This window comes from Aythya fuligula, chromosome 6 (genome assembly GCF_009819795.1).
Source record: "Aythya fuligula isolate bAytFul2 chromosome 6, bAytFul2.pri, whole genome shotgun sequence".
NCBI lineage: Eukaryota > Metazoa > Chordata > Aves > Anseriformes > Anatidae > Aythya > Aythya fuligula.
The window spans coordinates 39,323,528-39,350,421 of NC_045564.1; the positions used below are offsets into that span (position 1 = coordinate 39,323,528).

Consider the following 26,894-nt stretch of genomic DNA (forward strand, 5'->3'; position numbering starts at 1 on the left):
AACAGCATAGTTGTGCTGTTCTTGATTTCCATCTTTAGTGGTCAGCTCACAGGCACACTTTGGTAGATCTAGAACATCTAGGGAAAATACGATACAGACTTGATGTTGTTCATTAATGTTGTTAAGTCCCCTGGACCAGCAGTTCAGCATGTTCACGATGGTTCCTCAGATATCAGTGCCCATTCATAGGGTACAGCTGTTCAGTTAAACTGTCATTAGGAAATTAAAGAAGTCATATAAGAATTAAAAAAAAAGCAATAGATCTCTTTTTAAACATACATAGTTGTCATAAGCAAAATATAACTTTTAATTTGCACCTGCTTCTGTGCCATCCAATTTGTTTTCAAAGAGATGCTAAGAGACAAAACAGAATCCAAAGTGGCAGCCAGAAAACTCTTCACTGACCTTTCTCTATTAATGGTATTTTAAAATAAAGAGTTCAAAAGTTTGTCAAGAAATTCTCTGAATTTAGATCAGCCTACATTGTTCAGGAAGGAAGAAAAGCACACTGGACTTTTCCTCTGCAAAAACAGATGGATAGTAACATTAATAGGAGAGAAGGTTAGCAAGTAAGAAAAATTAAGCACATTTTTTTCCAGTAGTTAAAACCCTGATCTTATGTAAGAAGATATATGATGGCGTGCTTATGATTCAGGCTCACTTTTCAAATATAATTCTGTAAATTTAATTTTATTGAAATTGGAATGAAAATACTGGCTGATAGCGAGGAAAACAATACATTGGTAATGTAAAGTCAGTGAGACAAGCTTCACCCCTCTTATCATAGCTGCAAGCTCCTTAACTGTCCTAGCTGTACAGTCAAATCAGGATACAAGCTGAAAAATGCAAATATGTATGTAATGTGGCTGTAACATATGTAATGTTCTATTCTAGCTTTCCAGAAAACTGTGAGATTTACTATGGGGGATAAAACATTAACCAGTACAGAATCTGATAAAATAAAAACAATTGTTTTGCATCGAATAAATGCTTTTGCCAATAATCTAAGCATACTTACAACACTCTTACGAGCCTACTGTTATATGTTCTAAATGCAGATTACTCTTCATATCTCTGAAACTTATCAGCAGACCTTATAATTGAAATCTTCCGAAATGTGCTGAAGAGGAAAGCCATGAAGCAGTCATTGGTAGAGCTAGTGTTAGAATGCAAGGCTGCTTTAATATCCAGATGTGATTTTTTTTTTTTATTATATGTAACACCGGTTCTTCTAGCAAGACTTCAGAAAAGAAAAATAACATTCAACAGGATGTTCTGGAGAGGGCAACAGAAACCAACAAAAATTTTATTAAAAAACAGATACTCTCTCAGCAGAGGGAGAAAATATAATGGCAAAGGGATATAAGAAAAAAAAAAAAAAGACTAAAGCTCAAACTTGGCAGGCCTAATTTAAAATATAAAAAAAATTACTTGTCAAAGGAGCTTTAGGTACTGGGGCTCCGCAGCACTCATCTACAATTCTACTTTCTTTAGTCAGAACAATGATTATGACTCATGCCCTTCTACAGACCAAAAAAACCCAAACCATATAATCATCATTGCTTTTAAGGAACATTACATGTGGTACGTATTTACATTACTGTTGTTACAGCGTGAATGCACGTGATAAGCAGGACTGGCAGAAAGAGGTCAAACACTAGGCAGTCAACTGGTTACACCTAAAGGCCGCATCTATGCTCATTCAAGTAGGTGGTAGAACTGCTACTCTGCCTGGCAATTGCTTCAAGTTACCATTAAAAGGCCAGGAGAATTAGATGCATCAAACAAACAATGTTAAATGAAAGACTCCCAAGATATTATTAAAAACATTCCTGTATACGCAGGATTTGAAATATTAAAATCGCCAAGAAAATCTGGTTTGCAAAACAGTCGTTTATTGTATCCGTGCCACACATACTAGTGTAAAATAACACTCCTAAAAAAAGGGAAAAAATGAAAAAAGAAGAGGAATGCTACCTTTCCACAACATTTCTTTTAAATAAAATTTCAAGTACTCTTACATTAGTACAAAAAAAAAAAAAAAATCTATCTGCCCCAACAGGCCACCACAACACACAGTAGGTAAAACACAGTGGTTACGTATGTCTTTTTTGTTATTTATGGGGCAAGGCAAATGGAGAGGAATGTATCTATGAAAAAATACTGTGTGCGTAGGAAATCGTCACAATTTTATTCCACATGAATACAAATGATTATACTTGAAATTGAGGCCGTGGTGGCTTGAAATTATGTAACAAAATAGAAAAATGGAAAACTAATATCCCCTACACCCTGTTTTGAAGGCAGGCACTACCAAGATTAAGGAGACTCCACAGTGTTGGTAGAGGATAATTACTGTACAAGCCATATAGCTGTAATTATCTTAAGACTAAAATAAAATGCTACTGTCCTCCTAAGGCATAAACAATAATGTCTGCAAAACAATATGTACACATCATACATATTTAAAACAAGACTTAATATAAACAATAATGAACAGTATATACATGTCTCAATTTTTTCTTCACTGTCTTGAAATACAATTTAACTACACAAGTGATGCAGCAACATATATATAAATGTACTTGTAACTCTACAGTAAAGTTTAATTTTTAGTGCTTTTACAGCACATCAGTGTAAACAGTTTCACTTGGCTTTGTTTTATATCTTAAAACATTCCTTGTTGTATTTTCAAGATTTAAAGCAATTTTCTAATTCTTCCTTTTCACAGAAAACGAAGATTCTGGATGTTGTATAATCATAAATAATTCATAAAATTAAATACATTCACTAAAAAATAAACTACAAAGTAAAAAAATGAAAAATAGATATTTATTGAAAGGGAAAAAGAACCATTTCCCCAAGTAGAGCTCTGGTGGTTGAATATTCAGTGCGTTTTGATATATTTTAAATTGCTATTGCACTATAACACCCCTTTCTTTGAAATTCTTTGGGTGTGCTTCCCTGTTCTACCTAAATTAGTTTGTTAAAACATACAAACCAATAACCAAGGGGCCATGGTTGCTGTAGGAATGAAGCCTTTAGAACTAGTATCACTCTTTTGTGATATTTTTAAGGAAAGAGAACAGTCATTAGTTATGCACGTGCCTTGCACTTTCATGTAACTACAGTTCACATTGCTGGTCTTATCAGTCCTCATTTAAAGGAGAAAAATGAGTTCTGGTAACTTCAGCTCAATTTGAAAATCTCTGTCCATTTTTTTTCAAAATATTTCCTCATGTTGTGACCAGCCCTGCCTATGTCAGAATCGTCTTCATTAAAGGTTTCACAGTTGTCAAATACAAGCCTGACATCTAGCGAAAATGCTTCAAGATTAGGGTACCTGAAAGAAGAAAAAGGTAAATGACTTTTGGAACAGTGACAGCCAAAGGAGAAAAATATTTAAACTACATGAAAAAGAACTCAACATCAGTGAATTTATAACCAGTCACAGAATGCTAAATTAATAAATTATACCTTTAACTTTCTCTTTCACTGTTGTTTTTGTTACTGTACTAAAAAAAAATTGTAAGGTAGAATTTCAAGTCTATATTGGAAAACAAACTTTTACTTTTTTTTTTTCTTTAATTAGCTGCCATTTTCCCTTTAGCAGTTTTCTAGTGAAAATACTATGGGTATTTTCCACTTAATTCATCTTTTTCTTGGGTTTAAGCCCTTTCAAAGGAAGTGTTGAGTACAGCTGCATTTACCCAAAAGAGGAACCTTCAGGTGTATTGGCTGATTAGGCTGCCTTGATTAATCCCATAACATTGTCTTTTTTTTTTTTTTTTTCTTATCCTGAACACACACGGTCCAAATAGCATTCCAGTATTCAGAGCAATTGTTAAAAAGAAATACAGTAGAAGTCTCAAGTCTACCAATAGGCATTTGGAATATATTACGCTCTCAGGCATAAGGAAGGAAAAATCTCAAGAGATTAAAAAGCCCTTTGTGTCATCCCAGGAAACTAGCTTTGCATGGTGCTGACAGACACTGAAAAGGGTTCATCGTTTTCTTTATGGGTGACGAAGTCTTGTTTGGTGTTGGAGAGTCATTAGAGTACTGGGATGTAATAAGGAAGGAAGAAGAATGGAAATATAAAAAGTGTAAGGGTAGTATCATCATCTTTGTAAGAAGTTGTGCAGTCTAATTCTAGGACTAGAAAATTATCAACTGCCATTACCGGAATGTTACCCCACAACAGTGGTACCAATTCACTCCAACACACTACAGCATTATTTAAAGGGACTCCATTAGTTTAAAGCCCACACAACTAGAAAAGTTATTCCTGTTGACTGATTTTGTGCATTTAATGCGGCAATTCTGTTCTTTTTCTTGTGAAGTCAGTTCCACAGGTCCTCCCACCTGTCATGTTATTTCAGCTTAGATACGGCAAAGACAGACCTTAGCAGTTACGAATTTTTGAAAGGAGAGACGTGCCAGAGAAGGCAGATAAAAATAGTTGACTTGACTTTTTTTTTTTTTTTTTTTTTTTTTAAATGTACCGTATTTCAAGTCAGCATAGCCTTTTTAAAGTTTTGCTGAATATTTAAACATTTTCTTAAAATGTAAAATAAAATTTTAAATACTTTTACTTACTGTCCACTAGTTAGCTTGTCTCTAATGGTGGAAAAGTCCATAGGTTTTTTAATAACTTTCTTATAACCAGGAACAAGTTTCAAGTTTACAGGAAGTAAGAAAGGCCAGGCATCTTCATGAGTTTCCAATTCTGAGAGAATCATGCTGAATAAAATAAGGATTTAAATCAATATTTTTAAACTGCTCACATATTCACAAAGGTTGTTCACTGTTCCATAAATTCACCATATGCTGTGAATAGGTTCACTCCACAAAAGGAAAACACTAATATTCTGTGCCCTCTACAAGGCACAAACAATCTGACAGATAACTGACTATTCAGGGTAGCATTTAGTTCTCTCCAAGAAACTGACGCAAGAGGAATTATCTGTGCAACTTCAATAGTTTGAACCTCAATAAATGATTTGCAACTTGATTAAACAGATTCTAATACTAGCTTTCCAAAACCACAGAGAGGCTAAACTACATCACTTTATACTGACCAGAAACACTAAAAAAAGATGCTTTTCTATTAATATCTCATCCTCTGTAAAATGCAACAATGCTTTTCAGACATGGCAGATAATCATCTTCAATACAATTAAGAAAGCTGTCAGTACCACAGCTCTCAGGTTTCTTCCTACTCCTGGAAGGGCATGGAGGAGTAAATTTCATAGACCACTCTCTACCATTAAGTACTTTCCTCTTGGGCTTCATTGTCAAACACAGCAATTACTCCAGCAAGTACGAAAAATCCTGTACATCTACAGTCAAACCATCACAGCATGGGTGGAGACGCATGACAGAATAGGGTTTTTGTTCCCCAAAACACAAGTAAGTGTAACAAGGCACTACTGGCTTCAACAACACATACCATACTTTAGAATTTGTAACTTTATAAATAAGCAGATCATACCTGCATATAGCCAGGTCCTTGGAATCATCTCTTTTAGGTTTCTTAATAGCAGTGAAATTTTCTTGCTTTAGTTGGCTTACAGAAACATTTTCATCCATTTTCCTTTTTTTAGGATCTGTTTTTCCTCTTTTTAAGGAGGTGCTTGTAGTTGCAGAGTCTTCATCTTCTGTATCTCCTGCTAAAGACAATTTCCTGCCTTTCTTTTGCTCATTACTTTTCTTCCCTTTCATTTGAAGTTTTTTTATTTTTAGAGTTTGACCACTTGCCTATAATAGAAAAAAATCAGGAATAAGCAACAGACAAGAAATTACTGTAACCTTTGTACCCAAATTCTGACAGTGTAAAAGCACCTGACTTTCAGGATGGTAAGGCAATACCTCCTAACAAACCACGCTGATCCAGTTTTAGGAGAAGTATTTGTCTATTCTTAAAAGACTGATATTAACCATAGCTGAAACTTTACATTCATTTTCAAGTAGCCACATTATTTCTAGGATATGCAGAAAGAGCTTTGAAAAAAGTCAGTGGAGTGGAAGGATCAATTAATTTAAAGATTAAAAGCTATGAAAATAAAAGATATGAAAAACGTAATTAGTTTGACTTTAAGATAACTACAGCAGAACCTAAAAGGAGTATCAAATTAAAAGAATGGTATAAACAAGTTGAAATAAGGATTATTATTCAATCAAATATAAAAATATTTACAGACGACAATGTGAAACTAAGAAAGGGTACATTTTTGGCATTGATTGTAATTGGCAAGGCAAAAAATGTGGTCGGTTTGTAATTAATTTGTCATCTGATCTGTAACATGGAAAATGTATGTTGTGTGTAGAATTACTTTTCCTTAATAGAGAACACTAGAAAGTTTTGTAAATAACAGCACTCAATTAATGCCATTCTGTATCACTTGTATATATTCTTGGTCCAAGGACAGAAAACCAGTCAAAGATGTCTGTTTATACAGAAATTGAAGAGGAATTCTTAATTTCAGCCATTTGGATAAAAATGAAATGTAAGGCAATGAGATCAAATCAATTGTGAATATCTAAAGCCTGACTTGGAAATATTCTCTATTAACTCCTAATAGGTGGGAATAGAAAGTGGTTAATGGCTGCCTCATTTTAGACGAGAAAAAAAAATATTGAATTCAATTAGAACAGCACAGTTTGTATCTAATCTTATGCAAAACTGTTTTAACGTTTTGCAGAAATATATATTCAATACACTTTTAAGTTCGCCTGAAAATTAACTTTAGATATCTTATACCTTTACATCTCCAACTTTCACCCAATTTTGTGACAGAAAAAAAAAAAAAAAAGAGAAAAAAGTTACTCTGTCATACTAAAAATGATAATTATTTTAAGGAAAAAAAAAAAAAACGTGTTCCATCCCATAGTACGATAGGATAATTTCTACCCTTGTAACAAGGTAAACTGCAACATGATCCCATGATAACTACAGGAAAAAGCTACAGAATGAGTTTAGCTCTTACTAAGTACTATACAATCAACCATGAGCTGTTTTCATTATTTGGGTTGCACGTAATTATTTCAAAAACAATTTGTCTTCCTTATTACTTAGTGAAAGATGCATAAAAAGAAGGCCACATTGACAATACTTGGAGAACACAGAAAATTGAATACTATAGTGAGATATTATATATAATATACTATAATATAGTATATATACTATATATACTTTATATACTATATAGTATATATACTATATATGTAATTTCTATATTAAGATTACTATAGTAATATTTTTATTATGAAGTAATATTTTACTATAGTAAAATATTTCTTCAGTTACAGTATTCGCAGGTCATGGCAGAAACATAAGAATGAACAAATTTAGCAAAAACTGCATTTAATTTCAGGACTACGTACAGAAGGGAAAGACTGGATATTTAACAATACTACCTACTAATTCAGTCATTCAGTAATTAACTATCTTAAAGTTCTTTTTAGACTATTTTTAATGGAGGAGAAGAACACACATGAAACATACACAGCCTCTCTCTCAAATGCACTGTGGTGTATCAAAAAAGTAAAACTATTCTTTGCTGTAAAAAGGCTGATTTACTAGCTGTTTTTTCTATGGTTGGTCTTTTCAAATACAATCAAAGACATTGGTCTGTTAACTCTTCCCAATTAAGCTCTAAAAGACAAGTGCTGAAAAGTATTACAAAAGAAAAAAGCTGGCATTGAATCAGCAAGAAAATTCTGTATGTACTTGCATCAAAATCTAAAATTTAAGACTAACTATAGTAACTTTTGTTGCCATTGAAATCCTAGTTAAATAAAACTATGTCTCATATTAGTTAGAGCCCAATACAAAACACATAGATAATTATTTTCGTTGAAAAAAGCACCAGTAGACATACAAACTCTAGCATCTATTAAAAGACTTCACCTTTATGGTTAGCATTACCTTTGCTATGCAGGCAGGACAAAACCAGTCACCATCTGGTATTGTAGTGATCTTGGGTCTGTGGCAGTATGTATGACAGCCTTTATCACAACCATCACAAAGCAGCAGCAGTTCCTCATTATCTCCCTTTCGACATATTTGGCAGTACTACAACACATAGAAAATTGCTTCCATTGAATTTTTAAATTTTGAAACACAGGAATGGTACCTAAATTGCACTTCCCCTTCTAACATACAAATTCACTCTGAAAATTATTTTCCTTTCATTTTACCACAGAGTCGGGTAATAATCACATTTGTGAAGGAATATATATAGTGTGTGAGGAACTAACCTATAAGCTACGGGGAAGCACATTTGAATATTCATTGTAAGTTAGGTGTCCTCCAGTATAAAAAACTCTGAATACTTTTTATATTCAACTTACGTCAATGCGAAGTAAAGGTGTCTTATACCTATCAAAATTACTTGACCCACACGTACTTTCCCAGTCTCTTCATTTATGCCCATGCTGCATATGTAAGTTACTCAATGCATTGCATTAATTTATATTTTACATTTAAAAAGTATTTTCAATTAATAATTGGTAAGGATCTTATCCAAAGACACCATGAGCAAACTCAGTTATGCAAACCAATTGTGATATGAACACTCCCTGAAATTCACACTAATATCTAAAAATATCTAATGTGTCATCATTTTCCTTACAAGCATTGTGTGGTTTTGACACTCTTCTATACCTGGACTTCTTTTTCAGAAACTTAAAGATGTCCATTTTTTTCACCAAGTATTTACATTTACTATGCAATTCTTTGCCTAGAACATTTCAATCACATTGAGAATAATATTGCACATTTTTTTCTGGTTAATAAATTACTACACCTTGAAACATTCAACTGCCTTTCACCTGCTCTTAAATTGATAAACTTTGTTCTACAGATACAGCCTTAAAGCTAAAAGTACATAAAATTAAGGAGACACCCCTACACGATAATTTTTATGTAAATCATCCTTTAATTGTCCAGATGTAATTCACATCAATGTAGAACTTGCAGAAACTAAAAAAAATACAGAACTTGCAGAAATTAAAAAAAAATTAGGGCAAACACTGATAATGAAAGAATCACTTTTGCCAGAACCCACTGTGTAGCACTGGCCATACTTAATTATATCACAAAGCTCATCTTAATTCCAACCTTAAAGATCAGCTAATTCCAACCCTCCTAGACACAGACACCTTCATCTGTATCAAGTTGCTCAAAGCCCCATCCAGCCTGGCCTTAAACACTTCCAGGGATAGTGTTTATATAGCAAATGAAGCTGAGTTTCAACAATAGTGCAATAACTGGAGAAATATCTTTACACAATACCATTTCAACAGCAATTGATTTTAATTATGAAAATTCTTCCTATCACCTTTGCTGTAGTAATATTACATTGTTGCTTTCAGAAATTTGAGGCTCAACAGTCCATGCAAATTTTGATACATGCATTTTGCATGCCTTCTCTGTATATGTGATTAACATGGATCTACTTGTTAAATGGCCATGCATACAAGGAAACGGATATCTCAGGCTGTTTGCTCAGACACTTGCCCAATTTGTATGTCTAGTTGTTAAAGTGTACATGCAAAGCAGCCACACATTTGGAGCATCTCAACTTCCTGAAAAATGAAGTCCCTAACTGGGATATGCGATTCTGAACCACCATAAAGCTTATGCCATGGATGAGATTGGAAATATTTCATCGGATAGGTTATCTTCCAGGAGATGAAGCCACAAATGACTCTTTTTTACCTGAATGTTAATTACAAAGAATAATTACTATCTTACATGTAACAAACTATTATAAAAGCTTTTCATCTTAAGAATTTAATGTTATTAGTTTGGAAAGATGGAGAAAATCCATTCTGGTATTCACTTGCGCACAATGTACAGTTTAACTGTATTAAGTTTTACAGACTGTAATAAGAAATACATTAGTCATGGTATCTTGAAATACCTCAGATGGGAAAGCATGATACAGCAAAATTTGTTCAGTTACAGTATTTTTTATTTTTTTTTTAATGAAAAACACTTACGACTTTCATAATTGATTTTTCCCATGCTATCGATTTCTGTAACTGCTGAATGCACAGAGCTACTTGTGCAGCACTGCGCGCTTCTGACAATGCCCTTCTCCACACCCTTAGACCTGGAGCAATATCTTCTTCAGCTCTGCATTGAAATATAGAGAAATTAGGTTGGTCACATCTGTGTTTGCTGATGTTTAAACGTGGAACAATCATTATCACACTGAAAGCCAAGCAATGACAAAACATACACAGCCAATAAGTATAAGGCTTAAGCAACTAAATTTGATGTAGTGCACAGACTGTGGCTACGTGCCTCAAAGCTTAATCACAACCAGTTAAATGTAAGATAACTTTGCAAGATTATCAACAAACATAACAAAAAATATCTTTACAAAGCACCATGCAGAATAGCATGATCCATACGGATCACAGACATACAAGAAAGTACATAGATAACAGGCAATAGAAAATAGGCTCCAATTAGCAAAGAAGCACAATAATTTTTCAAGTTAATCTCAAAAACCTACCCGTCACCATCACCACTAATGGATGGTGCAGGAGCAGGGACAGTAACTGTGCCCACATTATCCAGTTTGATCTGAATGGTGGTACTTAAGGGGCTCTTCAGATACCTTCGCTCAATGTTCCGCTCCAAGTCAGCAAGCCTGGTTACAGCTATATCTAGAGGGTTGTCACTCTTCCGCTCTAGAGAGCTGGTACTGCCTTCTCCGCCTCCAGCACAATCCCCATCGTGCTTCTTGTGCAATCTAGTAATTGACTTATGTTCATGATATACCAAGTCTTCTCTTTCTGATGCAGGTTCAGGACACAGCCAGCCCTATGTTAACAGAAAGGTTTGTGCATTTATTGGTTGCTATTAACTTTGTGTAAATAGAGGAACTGTTTTTCAGATTCAGACTAAATAATTGAAGAGTTGTTTCCAGTACATCTTGGTTACTTGTAATCCATCTGCAGAGAAACTTTCCAAAATCTTCAGAGAACTAAAATAATTAATCAAAATCATACAAGCATTACCAGACTTCCTGAAGGGACTTTCCTGCAACAGTCTGCATTCTTATCTCCATTCAAAGCATCCTGTTCTACTAGTCAAAACATCACAGTAGGTCTATCTGTTCAGTAGTCTCAGAAGAGGGTATCAATTGGTCACAGAGAACTAGCATCTACTCACAGAACATACCACATCCAAAACACATCTGTACTTCTACCAAACATACTCAGTCTGGTGTCATCAACACTGGAAAAATTCCAAGTTGTAATGACAGCCAGTCAATTCTTAACTCTTTTACACTAACAACCCATTTATTGCATTCTCCATGACTCTACAATACTCAGGCAAGGTATTATGATGTATTTGCAGGCTTTTCTGAAATCAATAACAGCAACAATAACCCCAAAACAGACAGAACAGTGGCAAAACCCATTATAATTAAAATGATCTAAATGCAATGAAATCTTGGCATTCAGAAAAGGTTATCATAAAAGGGACACTGTCAAAGAACACTCTGCAGTGGTAGCGACTCTGACCCATCTTCTTCAGCTGAAGATTTAACTGCAACGAAATGTCTGAAATGCAAATATCCATGACACTGCTGCAGCGGATTTTACTTGCAATTACAGATGAATGAGAAGGCACTTACCAACAATAAAAGGATTGCTACTACCTACTTTAAATTCTTGCCACTTCAGTAATGTTATTTTAATGAGACATTTTACTAAAAGTTCGTTTTACCTTAACTTGCAAACTAGCTGATGCAACTCTCCTCTCCAGATCTTCCACCTGCTGAAGAATAGCCAGATCCATCTCCATTGCTTGTTCTTCTACTGACCAGTTTTCCACAACATCTTGAGTTACCTGGTTATCTTCATTTTCATTGATATCAATAATTGCAACTGCATTTGAGAATCATATTTTATTAAATTATTATCATAATTTCCCCTGAGTAAATTCAAACTGATTTACCTCTCAGTCCAATTAAATGTTGAAGAACTGTTATAAAAGTGCATGACTTAAAATACCCAATCTGACAACCAACTTCAGCACGTTGTCAAGCTTGCAATTTAAAGACAAGGGTAAGCGAAGGCTGAGGTATATTGTTACAGAGACAAAAAAAAAAAAAAAAAAAATAAGCTTGAAATGATTACCAGCACTTAGGCCACTAGAGGAATTTATATTAAATGGAATTTCCCCAACACTGGAACTTTCCAGAACAAGGCTGTTAAAAAGGCATCTATAATGAGACCTTTACATTTTTTCTGGCTGCCACTCTGCCTCTGTATCTAAACACATCTTGGAGAATTCTCTGCAAGTCTTCTTATCTGGGACCCCAACATCATATGGAATATAAATACCAGTTACATACCATCCTTATTTTTCATGCAGGCCATAGTGATATAATCCATGTGTTTCTGTATTTGCTTTTGTAAGGCCTTTTCTCTTATTCCCCTGAGATGCAGCACTTTATGCAAAGATTTTAGTTCCTCGGGATCGGTAATCCTCCACCACCCATACTGCATTTCTAAATCAAGAGAAGTAGATATATAAGTATTTATATACTTTACAGGTGTTTTTAATGTGATAATAATCAGATTAGAGAAATCCAGTACGGAAATTATAAAAAATAAACTTTAACAGCACAGTAGCACTAGAAATTATCGTTCAGACGATTCCATTTAATTGATCATACTTACCTTCTGGTATGGGTTTTGGGTTTGGGTAATCTACCGGCTTGGCTACGTCCACTGCTGTACAGGGAGCAGAAGCTATTTTTTCAGTCTGTAGTGCTGGTGATTCACTTTTACTTGTAGGAACGCTAGATGTCAGGAATGGGTTACCATTTCCTTCTGATAATCCCAACCCTGATCCAATAGCAGGTAAAGGAGATGAAAATGGAACATTTGAAGTAAGAACTCCTGTAGACCATCCACAAAACTGAAGTCCCATTATAGGTAGTCCACTCTTCATCTGCTACACAGAAAATATTTTTAACACAATCACAACCGGTATTTTTCAGTATTATCCAGAAACCTGCTTTATGATCAGGATGCTAATTCATAAGCAGTAATCAAAACATAAAGGAGGCCTTTACTCAGTACTTTGAGTAGTTTAGGAAAAAAAAAAAATACATTACAGTAATGTAATAATTCTTATTAGGATCCTGTGAACGTTTCAGGAAGAACAGCTTTTGAAGTGGGCAGGGTCAAATTTCTGAAATCTGTTTTTCATTTAATACCACGGCCAATCCCTAAAACCAAAATCAAATTTCTGAAATATACACACAAAATATCAGACATTGGTTTACCTCAACTTATTTTTTTTTTAGTAAAAAACTTCTAGTATCAAAAAACATCTGTAACATGGAACTACCTATTAACATTTAGAAACAAGAAAAAAGAAAAGAAATGAAGACATAGTACCACTTTTGTGAAATAATTCATTTCAACAGAAATTCTGCAAAACAAACAAAGCAAATTCACACTACTTAAAACATAAGTGTTTACTTACCTGCAGTGGTGGCAATGCAAAAGGACTTAATCCTGCTGGACTCTGTGCAGATGTTGAGCCCAGAAGAGGTGACGGAACAGGTGAAGGGGACTTTGATGATGGATGTGATTGAGGAGTAAGGGAAGTTGTAGTAGCTGGTGTATCTATATGGGTGACTGACATGTCATCACAGGGTATTCTCGGTAAAAGGCTGAACCACTGTCTGCTCTTTTCAGTAAGAGTCTTTAACAACTGATCACTTGGAATTAGTGGAGAATTGTAAAACTTTCCTGTCCCACTTGGAATAGGACTGAAAAGATTGTTAGAATCAGACTTCTCGTTGCCACTTTGTGATACACTGGGCTGAAGACTGCACAGAGAGTTTTGGGATGTACTCTGATAGGATAACGTGCATCCATTTGCTGCACTGCCAGTAGGTTTTTGGGAAATAATGTCAGATTCAGGTGGCATTTTTGCTACCTCTAAGAGTTTGCTCAGTTTTGAAAATGATCCTGGCTTTTGTAAAAATAAATTGGTGTTGTCCTTTTCTTTCAGATCTTCCTTTCGCTCACAGTGAGTTGTATTTAAACAGTGTAATTTTTCTTCAGAGGTCTCAAATACCTCTTCTTTGATATGAATGCTTTCTACTTTTTTTAACTTCTCTTTTTCTTTTGCAATTTCTTCTAGACCTAAAATTGTACAAAGAACACATGTGAAATACAACAGACCAAATAATTTAACCATTTTTATCAACTTTGTTATATAAGCAATGATTTATTTTTTACCTCCCTGCATGCTAGATTGCAATTTTTTTTTTTCCCCCCTTCTTTAAAGGAAATCATTTCTCACTTTACCCAAGGAAGTGAATACCAAAGCACAAGCAAGTTCTCTTTGGCACCTGCTGTGCAGTTAAGTACCACACAAACATTCACTCATTTTGCTTCCCCCAGTGCAGGGAAGAAGAGAATTAAATTGGAAAGGCAAAAGTTAGAGAAGTTGTGGGATAAGATAAAAACAGTTTAATAAGGAAAAGAAACAAACAAACTAAACAAACAAAGGAAATAATGTGATTGCTCACCACCAGCTGACAGATGCCCAGCCAGTCCTCAAACAATGGCAGTCCCCACACCAACTCCCCCCCGTCATTTCCCCCCTCCCCCCCCCTTTTATTGCTGAGAATTATATCATATGATATGGAATATGCCTTCGGCCTGTTAGGGTTTGGGGTCAGCTGTTCTGGCTGTGTCCCCTCCCAGCTTCTTGTGTACCACCTAACTTACTGGCAGGCAGCTTGAGAAACAGAATAGGCCTTAACTGTGTCATCAGTGCTTAGCAAGAACTAAAACATTGGTGTTATCAGCACTACTTTCATTACAAATCCAAAACATATCACCATCTGAGCTACTATGAAGAAAATTAACTCTGTCCAAACCAAACCAGAACACAGATACATATCGAATCTTTAAACACAGAATATTCTCCGTATTTGTACCAAAAAAAAAAACACTACTGAAAATGATAGAAAGAAATTAATATCCACATATTCCGTGGTTGTCGTAGCTTTCATATGCAGAGTTCACTGCCACAGAGAAATAACTACAATCGCGGAATCATTCAGTTGGAAAAGACCTCTAAGACTATATATAGCCCAACTTTTAACCTCGTACTGAACAGTCCACCACTAAACCATGCTAGGTTCTACATTTCTTGAAGTTATGCATTTCTTGAAGACCTCCTGTGATGGCGATTACAACCAGGGCAGTCTATTCCAATACTTCACAACCCTTTCAGTAAAGAAAATTCTCCTAATATCCAACCTAAACCTCCCCTGGCACAACTTGAGTTCATTTCTCCTCATCTTATTACTTAGTGCCTGGGAGAAAACAATTCAGAAAGAAAAAAAGAAAAAAAAAAAGTATGTATATATGAAAACTTTATTGACTAATGATTAATCCTCATTTTCAAATAAATATTAACTGTCTCACAACCAGGAAGGTAGCATCAGAAAGCGCAAAATGAGTCCAAGAGGTTTACTGACAGTTACCTCTTTAGCCTCTGGTTGTAGGTAAAGCCTAAAGACTTCACTACACAAAAATATTGCCTACAGAGACTGGTAGCATGTCTTGACAAGGTATGCCCTGACATGACATTTTTCTTTAATGCTTCTTACCTTCACCACTTTCCATGCCTTCTACAAAAATACCACCACACTGGGGCAGAATCCAATACCGGCGCCTGTAACGATCTTGACCAAACATCATTGAACGCAAACAGTGTGAAGCTTCAAATAATTTCTTTCTATACTGGCTTTGTTGCTGTTTTAAAAAAAGGAAATCATTGTAATTGAATAGATAAAAAACCAACACACAACACAAAGCATCAACAACTTTTACAACAAAACATCTCCTGTCAGACTGAACAGAAATTCAGGAGTCACGTAAGTAGGCTCTTTTAGAGAAGATCTTTTTGTGTGCTATGCGATATTCTAATCGCAATTGCTGCCTTCATTATTTTACTTATAGAGATGCCTTTAAAAAAGGCAATCATATTCTGATTCACCTTACGTTTATCAGCTTTCCTATAAAAACACATTTTTTTAACACTAGGGCCTGACTTTTAAACACAAACTCACACAACAAAAGGATCAATGTCAACATTGCTCAAGAGCAACTGAAATCCAATCAATTAAGCAACAGTAAATACAGAGCACTTGAACATAGTCAACCAGGCTGTGATACTGCAGCCACTGATGGGAAACTAATGAGATATTTTAACTGGTTCATTAAAGAATATTCAAACAGTTCTATGAGGGAAGACAAGAAGAATTTCAGTTCATTCATTCACTTTTTTTCTCCACTAAATTAACACTGTTGGAAGTCAGGTGTAATTCTGGACTGCTATTTTTTTGCAATTTGGCACATGAGAGAAGCCAGCAGACAAAGCTTTAAACATCATGTTTTCTGATAGAAAGAATAAACTTGTTAATAAAAAACATGGTCCATGAGTAGCCCAATCTACAACACTTTTTCTTCAAAATTTATGTTTCTCTTTCTATTCCATTATTTCTTCTATATATATTTTATTTCTTTAAAAACCTGAAGCAAAGATAGCTCTCTCTATTGGTTTGGAACATAGCTGTAGCAATTAGCTTAACTATAGGAAGAAATGAGACCTGCAGTCATTTGCATAATGAAAAATATCATTGCTTCTTGTACACAAAGCTTTACGATCACTGTCTAAAATCAGAAGTTACGTATGGCTAACAAAGATTTAAGATGTGCACAGGTATCAATGACAGCTTTCTAAGCTTCTCTTGAGTCAAATCCACTAGTGCAACAGACAATCATTCTTTGGATTAAAGTCACGATTCAGATGTCATAAACAGCATCATCATGCACATTTTTAATAAATGAAAGCTGATCCTCAGTTCAATTTATATTAAGGCAGAGGGTGACGAAGGTGATGGCTTATAGTCCTACTCTTGACATTGAGCAATTAAATCTGAATTACAACTAAGATAGATGATCTCTCACCTTTGTCAGTTTTTCAATCTGCTTCTCTAGTTCTTCAACACTTGCTGTCTGGTCTCCATCATCCTATAATCACCAAATATACTGTCATATTAAATCTATTTCATGATAAAATCTTACTAACTCCATCTTACTAACGTTACAGTAGAAAAGATGAAACAGAAAACGAGACATCAAATGTGACAGGCAAATCCTAAGGGTAAAAATGTTCAAATATTTTACATGTTGAATATATTTGACAAGGAACAACGTAACTGGAAAAAGACCTGTCTTTTTGAGTAGCATCAACTACTGCATATGCAGGAGAAAGCTGGTGGCCAAACGTTTGTTGAAAACATTCTTTTACTGGAAGAGATAATTCAATTTTGTGCATAAACACTTAAAACTACAGAACTTAATCTAATTTCCTATGAAGTTTTTTGGATATTCAAGTTCACTTCAGAGTTTTTCACACATGAAATAATGTAACCTGTCAAGATTTTATTTATCAGTCTTTGGTCAGAGCAAACCTGCACCTTATTTAAATGTCTACATGAAATTGCAGAGTCACTTAAACGGCAAATCTGCTGTAACATTTCCAGTATTAATCGTCTTAATTTTTGAAGAGGAACGCACCTGTGATTAAGCCTATTAGCCTATAAGCCTATTTCCCCCTCTTTCTTGTCACAGTTTAATATATTTGCCATTTACATAACAAGAATTTTAATTTAGTTCCAGAAAGACTTTGGGGATAACAGTGAGTTAAAAAAAAAAATCGTAGGAGCTCCAAATTACTTGCAACATAGGACACTGGTCTTCTATTTCATGGCTCTGTAAAAGAGTACCAGAGTGAAGCCATCTGAAATACCACAAATAACACAAATGCAATGGAAATCATTATTTTCGAGGTGTTTTAGAACGTCTGTTTGTGAGATGTGCAGTGCACCAAACTGTAAGATTGCATTTAAAAGAAACAGATTAGGAGAAGAATGTGAGATTAGATATGTAAATATTATCTATTTTAAATTCTAAAATATAAGTTTGCAAGAACATTGTGCTATATCTCTCAGGTGTTCTCTTTGATTCATACAAATTAGTTATACTCGTAATAAATTCTCAGTAGTGGCAAAAAGGACAGTTCCTACACTAGAAACTACCTGGATTTCTAACGAAGAGTGTTTCCAAAGATTTGAGTTCCCACATTAGCATCACGTGCATGCACTCTTTGAACAGACATGTTCACAGCACTCTTAAAACTTCAATGTGAACTTTAAAAACCGTACACAAATATATCAGAAATATATCATTTTCTGGCAAAGTGCAACACCCAGTGGTACAAGTTAGTATTTGGTATTGCTTGTCTCCTTTATCAGTTTTCATGCAATACTACAGTGAAATTTGTGGACTTGTGGCACTTCTACAAAAAATTCACTTGGTCTGCAGTAGATAGAATTCAGCTCAACAAACTAAAAATATTTCAGTGATCCTTCCTGCATCTGACATTGGCTAGTAAAAATTTTATCATCTTATCATCAAATAAGTTGAGGAATGAAATGCACTTTCTCCAATACTCATTAACTTTGAAAAGTTAGGAAGAAGCACGCAGTAAAGTCACAGGCAAGTTTTATAACAGATAATGTTAAGTTTAAGGTTACAATTCTTTACTATTTTGTTAATTAAAAAAGACCTTTATTTTCCACTAATGGAAACTTCAGTTATGCACGTTTGCTAAAAAATCTGCAGCTCTCAGGATCTTGTACAATCTTGCAGGATTTCAGGAAAATTAAAATGAAGTCAAAACAAGCAAGAAGCTATCAATATATACATACACACTCTGGAAAATAAGCTTATTCAAAAAATTTAAAAACAATGGATGTAAACTATTTTTCCTTCATTCTTATTTTAAGATTTTTGGGAAATAGTACCGTGTTGCAGAGAAACAGAAAGGAAACAAGTTTTAATTTACCAGTTAATTCTGTTAGAGTATATTTAAAATCCCCACCTCATCCTCACAAACTTCCGCCTTCTTTCCTTTCTTATCTTCTTTGTCCTCTTCATCCTCCTCATCCTCATCTGCCTGATCATCACTATCATCATCGTCATCATCATCATAGTCACTGTCCCCACCCTTTCGTCTGCGTTTGCGGCCTGGTGTTGGTGTTTCCAAAGACTGCTGTTCCTCTCCTATGTCACCACTTCCTGTAGTATCTCTTTTGCCAGTTTTTTTGGCATGAATGATTCTAAGCCTTTGAAAACATGACAAGGAGTGAAATTATGAAGCTTGTTTGTAGCATAAACATACCTTTCTTCCTTTGTGACTGAAGGTGAACCATACATTTTATATTCAAATTAGTTTTTCTGTTCTACAATGATACTATATTACCTGTTTATCGTCATTAACCAACAGGAAAAACAACCAAACTGCAGAAAGCCCTTAAACTTATTCAGTCCTGCACAGAATTTGTTTCTCCCAGGACTACTGTATTGCATAACCATTTAAAGGAAATGCAACACAAGTGTGGTTTTGAGAAGTCCGGAAGGACAACTATAAGAACTATTTCAATGTCTTTATCTCCTGTTTTATGCATTTAAGAGTATGATTATATAAAATACCTGCCCCATCCACCACCCACCACGCATGCCAAAGAAAAATTCCTAAGTTGGAAGTATGAAATTACTTATATTTGCATAGCAACAGCATGGTTAGAGTTTTTTTTTTTTTAATTATTATTTCAGATTTTTATGTTTTTGTTGGTGGTGTGTTTGTTATTGTTTTGTTTTTTAATTTATATATTATTTTACTTCAGTACAGTCCCTTGATTCTTCCGTTTTTGGATACAGTTTCTCTTCTGAGAAACAGTAGCTACCTAAACTACTAGATTACTCCATCAAACCCTCATTTTTCCTTTTATGAAAGAAAAAGGAAACTTACATACCAGTAATTATGGTTGTTGTAGACCTTCTTCTTCTATAAAAACCCTATAAGACAAGATTCCACACAGCAAAAATTACAGTTCCACCTATCAGGAAGCTAGCAGGCAAACATGCTGAACCGCAGGAGGTATAAATAGCCAGGCCTAACCAGTCACTTATAATGCAGACCAAAAATGCAGCTGTCTTAGAAGAGATTCATAAACGTGTAGAAAAGACAAAGATTTTATAAGAGATGGTTGGAAGAAGGTAGGATGGGAAAAGTAGAACGGTAACGACAAACAGAATTACCAGTACGTAATTTTCCCTTGTCGCACTTCTCTCTCTTCCCATCCTACAACACAATATTCCATACAGCAAGTGGCTACAAATACAATGAGTGTTGTAGAAGTACTGGCTTCTTAGTTGATGTACACTGACAAATGTATCAGCTTTCTAAAATGCTGATAAAACCATGCCAGCACTCAACAGCACAGATTTTAATGAAGCTGTCTCTGCTCAACTGATAGAAGCAGTTTTTAAAAAGACTGTTGGCAAGAAATCATCAAGGGGACTGCTATTTGCCTTAGAAATGTTTTGGATTTGTTTTTAACGTAGTGGCTTATCCACTGAAGAATTTATAAAGTTTTATGATTTTATTTTGCAATCAGTAATGGATTTTTAGCAACTTAGAATATTTTGGATAAAAAAAATATTGAAGCCTTCCAGTGACTTCGGAAGCAAGTACTATTTTTTCAGCTGTGGTGCAAAAAGCTTTAGTCTTACCAAATATCAACATTACTCAGTCTTCCACTGAATTATTTTATTGTATTTTAGAAAAAGATTTACTAGGGTAACTTCACACCATCAAATCATCTTCAACTGGACTGGAAATTCCTGCCTATGCACAGAAATAAGTTATCAAACAAAGCCACGTTGAATGCTGCGTGACTGAACAACTTTAGAGACAAATTAGATGAAGATAATCTGGGAAACAACTCAGTAAAAAAGCTGGCAGATGAGTTCAATGATCAACAAACACCCTCATTTATATACCTAAAAGAAATGAGAACAAGTGAAGAAGGCTACTTTCACTGAAAGCAAAAATAGAGATAAAATACTGGAAAGCACCAAAGTAAGCCTGCATGACACTACAAATAAAGATAGAAATGAATCAAAGATGTCCTCGTTTTATAGCAGTACAAGCTCCCAAGGCAGCTGTCTGCATCCAAAGTAGCACACAGGAAAAAATCAATGAGAACGTAACTTCAAATAATGTTCACAGTTGTCAAGAGGTGGCACAATTTTCCTCCTACTACCTAAAAATATGGCTGAAAGAGGAAAACCTTCATTCAGAGAACTCTTTCATCTTCAACTCTCACGTACAGACTAATAGGACTTCTGTAACCAATGAAGGAATTACTAAGTCCATTGGCCTATAGAGAAGAACTGGTGACCCACCAAATACTCAGATATGTGACTTGAGCCGACGCTTTCCTAATCTGTAATGTTTACTAGATCATGGAAATAAAATTCCCCTTTTGAAAGCCTCCCCCATAATTTTTGTACATGACATAATTATATTAACAAATAGCAAGGACAAAAAAAAAAGTATCACATTCTCTTAACACTGTTCATTTGGGGTCTCAAAAACTTAAAGTTTTCCAAATCAGAACTACCTCCTACCCAAATTCCAGGTGTAATTCCTACCCCTGTCTAACACTGCCTTTGGTTTACCCTTATTACTTACAACTGAGATGGCCTCATTGGAAAGAAATTAACTTACAAGGAGAATGCCATAACACTGGCATGTTAAAAACAGCATCGTTGTCGTAAAAAAACTTGTTCTGCAGTATTTCGAAGTTTTGTGAAGAAATTGGTATTATCTAATCCTTCAAGAAGCCACATTTCATTTTTATTGCCTCTTACATCAATCAAGCTACAAAAGAGATGTCAAGAAGACATGTAATGGAAAAGAAGACACTGAAGTTACAATTATCTAGTAGTAAAAACACCTGGTTCATCTCAGGAATATAGTCTTCTGACAGTAGCTGTGATACAAAATACAGATGACAAAGAAAGATGAATTGAACTGATGAGACATACCTTCACAAATATATTAGCATCAAGATTCACACCTAAATGTGAAGAGAATGCAATAGATGTGACCTCTCACTGACCATCAGCCCTACAGAAAGTATAGTCTAGGCAGCTCAGAATTCAGTTTCTGAACATAAATAACCTAATTCTCAAGGAAATCTGTTCAATAGCCATAAGAAAAAAAACCAACAGTCTCTCTACCAGCTTTTTCCTTTTTGAAGCCTGGGATTCTAATGGGCTTTTTTTTGTTTTGTCTCACATCTTACCAACATAGCTTTTCAAATCTCCTCCCCACCCCCAATGCCCAGCATATCCAGTTGATAGACTAATCTGAACAACAGTAGGAGCATAAGTAAAAACATCCTTCTGACACAAGCAGAATGTCTTCTTGTCCCACTTGGATATACTTCAAGACAATCTGGACATCATGCTATGATGATTTATACAACACATATGCTCAAATCCAGTACCAGGCTGAGCTGAAATAAACTCCTTCCTCAGAATCCTTTATTCCATCACTACACACTTTCCACATATGAAGAGCTTTTGTTTTGACATTTGTGTGCATGTAAAAAGTGTACACGTATCTGTCAATCACATGACAAGTATTCGAGAGACCAGATATTCCTAAAACTGTTTGGGACTAGGATATTTAAAAACTAGCCTGAGCTCTAGAATGGATGGGGAAAATAACATACGCAAGAATTAAGCTTAGAAGCTGAAGAAAAACCAAACAGAAGGCTTAAACGAACAGGTTTCTTTTCAGAGAAGCTCCACAACAGTTGTAAGATTCTATGAAAATCACCAACTGACAGAAGAAGACAGCATTGTTTTTAACTGATCAGTGAAATTTCTTCTTAAAAGCTTCTGAGAGTTCATCAGAAAAAAAGTGAAAAATTCAAAGATTTTGAACAAAAGATGAGAGAGATGAGTCAAGTCCAGTGACTTCAAAGAAGCACAGGAAGAAAGTCTCAGAGTACTCCCATGATACTTACACTTTAAAGTAGGAAAAGCACTGGTGAAACTTCACATCCACACAGGAGAAGAAAACACAAGAAAAAGAGAAATGATTGTAGAAAGGAAGAGAGGCTTAGGGCTTCAGGGTATTATGCCCACTATTTGAAGGGGAAGGAAAGAAAGATCATGAGAGAAAAATGAAGATCCTAAATCTACAAGTACTTACAGTTTGATGGAGGGAGAGAAAGACTAAAGGAGTCCCTTAGGCGACAAGAACAGGCAAGGGTCCCATTCCACTAACAAATAATTGTCTACATTAGAACTTCAGCGACACTTTTTAAACTATATCTCCTAGAAGAAATACAGATGAAGACAGAAAAAGGTATTTGGACTGTCCTAAGGGATAAAATGTATTAACCCTATGCAGACTGGTAGCTACAGTATTAGTAGAGAGTTATTTTTACTGGTCTTATTTTTTCCTCTACCTCCCTCTTGTCCTTCTTCTTTACTTCTTCCTTCTTCCTTCGCAGATACATTAAAGGGAAAAAAGGGAGAAACAAGATTAAAAACACGAGTACCTAAAGCAAAGACTAAGACAGGATTCACCATTCCTGGTAAGAGGTAGAGATGACCAAGAAAAAAGAAAGAGGCTGGCTATGCATTTTTACCCCCTGTGATTCATGAAATTTATGCCTTCTAGCTTCCTGGTAGTTGAAGCCATTATGCTTGCTGTATGGAATTTTGTCTTGTAGGATGGGAAAACAGTGGGTATGATGCTGAACAGTCTTAAAATGTTCCAATTTTACCTTAAATGAAAATATTAAAATATCCCAATGTTGGCATGCTACAGACGATATCTAACTATAGGGAATGATGCAACATACACAAAATGGAAACATTAATATTATGTAATATAAATAGGCAAAATTTAATGGGTGACTGTTGTATGAAAACCATGTTTTCTTAAAATGCCTTTCAGAATGAACGTTACTAAGTATGGTAGGTCCAAAATAAACTTTGATAATGTCAATCACAATTATTTTTTTTTTGATTTATCAATCACTTAAAAAAAAAATAATAATAATAAAAAAAATAACACAATATGGACTTGACTTAGTTCCAGTTATGAGGGACACTAACACTGTGAATCTCATGCTTCTTTAGTGTATGGTAAAAGACTGGTGCTGGGCCACTCTAAATTCACATCCATCTTAATTAGGAGCCTCAGTCCCTAATTTCTTGGAAAATCTGTAATTGCATTAGATAATTTTGTACTAAGAACCAATTGCCTATATAGTAGGATATCTGAATGAATGCAAAAAAGCAATGCATGGTAACATTTAAGGAAATGAAACTTACTTCCGAAGTTTGCCTTCAACCATCCATTTATCTCTCCTTAAGTTCGACATATAATCAATGTTTTTGTCAATTTCACTGTCAAAGACAAAATAATCCAAAGTAGTCAAGGAAACACCATAAACTCTGAGCTTACATATCTTTTTCCGACAGGCGTTTATGCAGATTCATTGTCTCAAAGAGCTACCTTGAAGAAATGCTTAAAGTACAAAATAATTTTAAATCTAGGAAGTTTCAATATTTGGAATTTCCATGCAGTGTACTACTATACATGAATCATGAAGTCTTTATTTAGATGTAAGCTTTCAGAAGTATGTCATTCAAAATATTTGACATTTCTTTTCATAGTTCCCATTCAATGTGAAGCCTCCAGCTGTATGTACCACAAAGGATCTAGCCTTACACAGAATACAAAATTATCACAAATACATCTGTAGTATTCTCTCTAGGATCCATGTGATCTACAAGCTAACATCTATTTTCCAATACAGACATCGAAGAACAAAAGTAGTGGTTCAGTTCAGTCAACTATCTGGAAACCCACACCTGAGGAATTCCAGCATCAACAATTTAGCAGCTTATACTTGTTTCAATTATGAAAATAAAGCTGAACTTGTTTTTGAATGATTTTTATAAATCTGGTTTTACATTTCATCATCTGTAATATACATAAGTGAAACAATTCCTTGCTGTGATGAATTCAATTAATACATGTGAACTCTCTTGAAAAGTACTTACACAGCACTTGCTCTAGCCAATTCTCTTGCAATGTCACAGCTTTTTTTAAAACATGAAGCATCTCTTTCGTTGAGCAACCCTGGTTAACTATTGCAACACACTGTACCAAGATAGACAGAATTGGCAAGACACAAAAACGTACTCAATTTGGTCGTGGACTATCACAGTAAGCAAGCATATGGAGGTGAAGGTATCCCAAAGACTGGCATTTCCTAACTTTTTATTGCATGTTTCTGGATTTTTGAATGTTGTATATCACAGCTTTTTTTTAATTATAAAATGCTATTCATTACCAACAACAACCGAAGTATACACTTTCTTGAATTGCTACACCATGATAAATCAAGCCTGCTACTTCAGCTTAAAATTGACTTCAAGTATTGATGTATGAAAGTACTGAAATATTAAAAAAAAATTCAAAGGGAAAAGAGTACTACAGAAGATTTACAAAACACTTCTACACTGTTCCCCACAATACCTAGTAAATTTCTTTGTATTCAACCACATTTTTTACTCCCAGAATAGTGAATTTTACTTCAAGTCTTGAAAAAACAAAGCCAAAAAACTTGGCAGAAAATGGCTAATCTTCTGTAATATCGGAAGTACATAAAAACAAGCAGCAGTAACAATAGATTTCAGCTTTCATTTCGAGAACCTCAAGAAATCTCCTGTAACAAAGTGGCGTATACTGCATTTTTAAACTATAACAATTTACTAATTTTATTTTTATACATCTGTTTGAAAAACATCTTACCTGACCACACTTTTACTGCAAGCTAACTCATTGACAAGGAAAGCAAGAACTGCTGCTTTCTGAGCTGGAGTATGTGCCTGAAAAGCTTTTGTCTTCAAGCTCTCCGTAAGCTCAGTTTGCCCACAATGAGCCTCCATAAATATCTGCAGAATCTCAGATACGTTATCTCGATTTATGCCAACATTCAGTAAGTGCTCCCCAAGAATAGTCTTAGCCTAAAAATGAAGATATTTCAATTAATCACATTTGAAAATATTATTCTCACTGCAGACCATATTATTGTTTATAAAACAGTGATGTGATTTTGCTTGCTTTTTACCACAAGAACTTCAATTGGGATTTTTTTTAACTACTTAAATGTAAATCATGAATTAGTAACAAATTAGGATGTCTTCACCCTGTAAGTTTTTAAGAATAGAGATAATGCTAATATTAATGGCACAAGATAAATAAAAAATGCACGTTCCAACTGGACTCTTTTGTACACTATGCAGAATGCATTCATAAGTATAGTTTTTTTTTTACTATGGATTTTTTTTTTTAATTTTTTTTTTTTTTTTTTTTTTTTTTTTTTTTTTTACCTTGTATCCTGTAACAAGTCCTGGATCACAAACAGCTGCAGAGACAAGCTTTACAAGCAAGTCTTGTACTTCTCCCATGCTGTCCCCTATGTTTAGCAAACCCTCTTGAAGAATACTCAGAGAAGGGACTTCCGTATTCACATCAAAGCCAAGAACTTTACCAAAGTTACGCAAGAACTGCACTACCATGAGACAATCTGAAAATGTGCTTCCAGCAAGAACAAGGCCTGGAATGCGAGGCAGCTCTGGCAAAGGCTGAAAAGTTAGGAAAAATAATTAAAGATTCAGTAGTATATTTCAGAGGATAACTTTTTGTTACTAGCTAGGGAAATTGGCTGATACGATCACATGACTTACAGTATATTAACAATAGAAGGTGAAGGCAATAGAAGAGCTCCTCCCCACCCCATCCATAAATCATTACTATTTATAAACTCATCATTAACATTTAACTTTTTCACTTAGTATTAATTAGTCTGTGGCCT

At 34.8% G+C, this 26,894-nt stretch overlaps 1 protein-coding gene across 12 annotated transcripts in view; it reads right to left on the reverse strand.

The window, feature by feature from the left end:
• Window positions 1-2,810: 2,810 nt before the first annotated feature.
• The window catches only part of BAZ2B (bromodomain adjacent to zinc finger domain 2B), a 126,487-nt gene continuing 102,403 nt past the window's right edge, over window positions 2,811-26,894 (reverse strand). For 8 of the 12 annotated variants that reach the window (XM_032190390.1, XM_032190393.1, XM_032190395.1 and 5 more), the window contains 16 exons: window positions 26,410-26,664; window positions 25,829-26,043; window positions 24,340-24,414; window positions 19,016-19,259; window positions 17,038-17,100; window positions 15,675-15,819; window positions 13,526-14,193; window positions 12,712-12,988; window positions 12,384-12,539; window positions 11,753-11,913; window positions 10,530-10,840; window positions 10,009-10,144; window positions 7,931-8,077; window positions 5,495-5,760; window positions 4,600-4,743; window positions 2,811-3,343 (listed from right to left, as the gene is read on the reverse strand). In XM_032190390.1, coding sequence (XP_032046281.1) covers window positions 3,190-3,343; window positions 4,600-4,743; window positions 5,495-5,760; window positions 7,931-8,077; window positions 10,009-10,144; window positions 10,530-10,840; window positions 11,753-11,913; window positions 12,384-12,539; window positions 12,712-12,988; window positions 13,526-14,193; window positions 15,675-15,819; window positions 17,038-17,100; window positions 19,016-19,259; window positions 24,340-24,414; window positions 25,829-26,043; window positions 26,410-26,664 — 3,417 coding nt within the window. In that variant the 3' untranslated portion in view covers window positions 2,811-3,189. The remainder of the gene's footprint in view (window positions 3,344-4,599; window positions 4,744-5,494; window positions 5,761-7,930; window positions 8,078-10,008; window positions 10,145-10,529; window positions 10,841-11,752; window positions 11,914-12,383; window positions 12,540-12,711; window positions 12,989-13,525; window positions 14,194-15,674; window positions 15,820-17,037; window positions 17,101-19,015; window positions 19,260-24,339; window positions 24,415-25,828; window positions 26,044-26,409; window positions 26,665-26,894) is intronic. The other 4 variants (XM_032190397.1, XM_032190396.1, XM_032190398.1 and 1 more) reach the window with 2 other exon arrangements.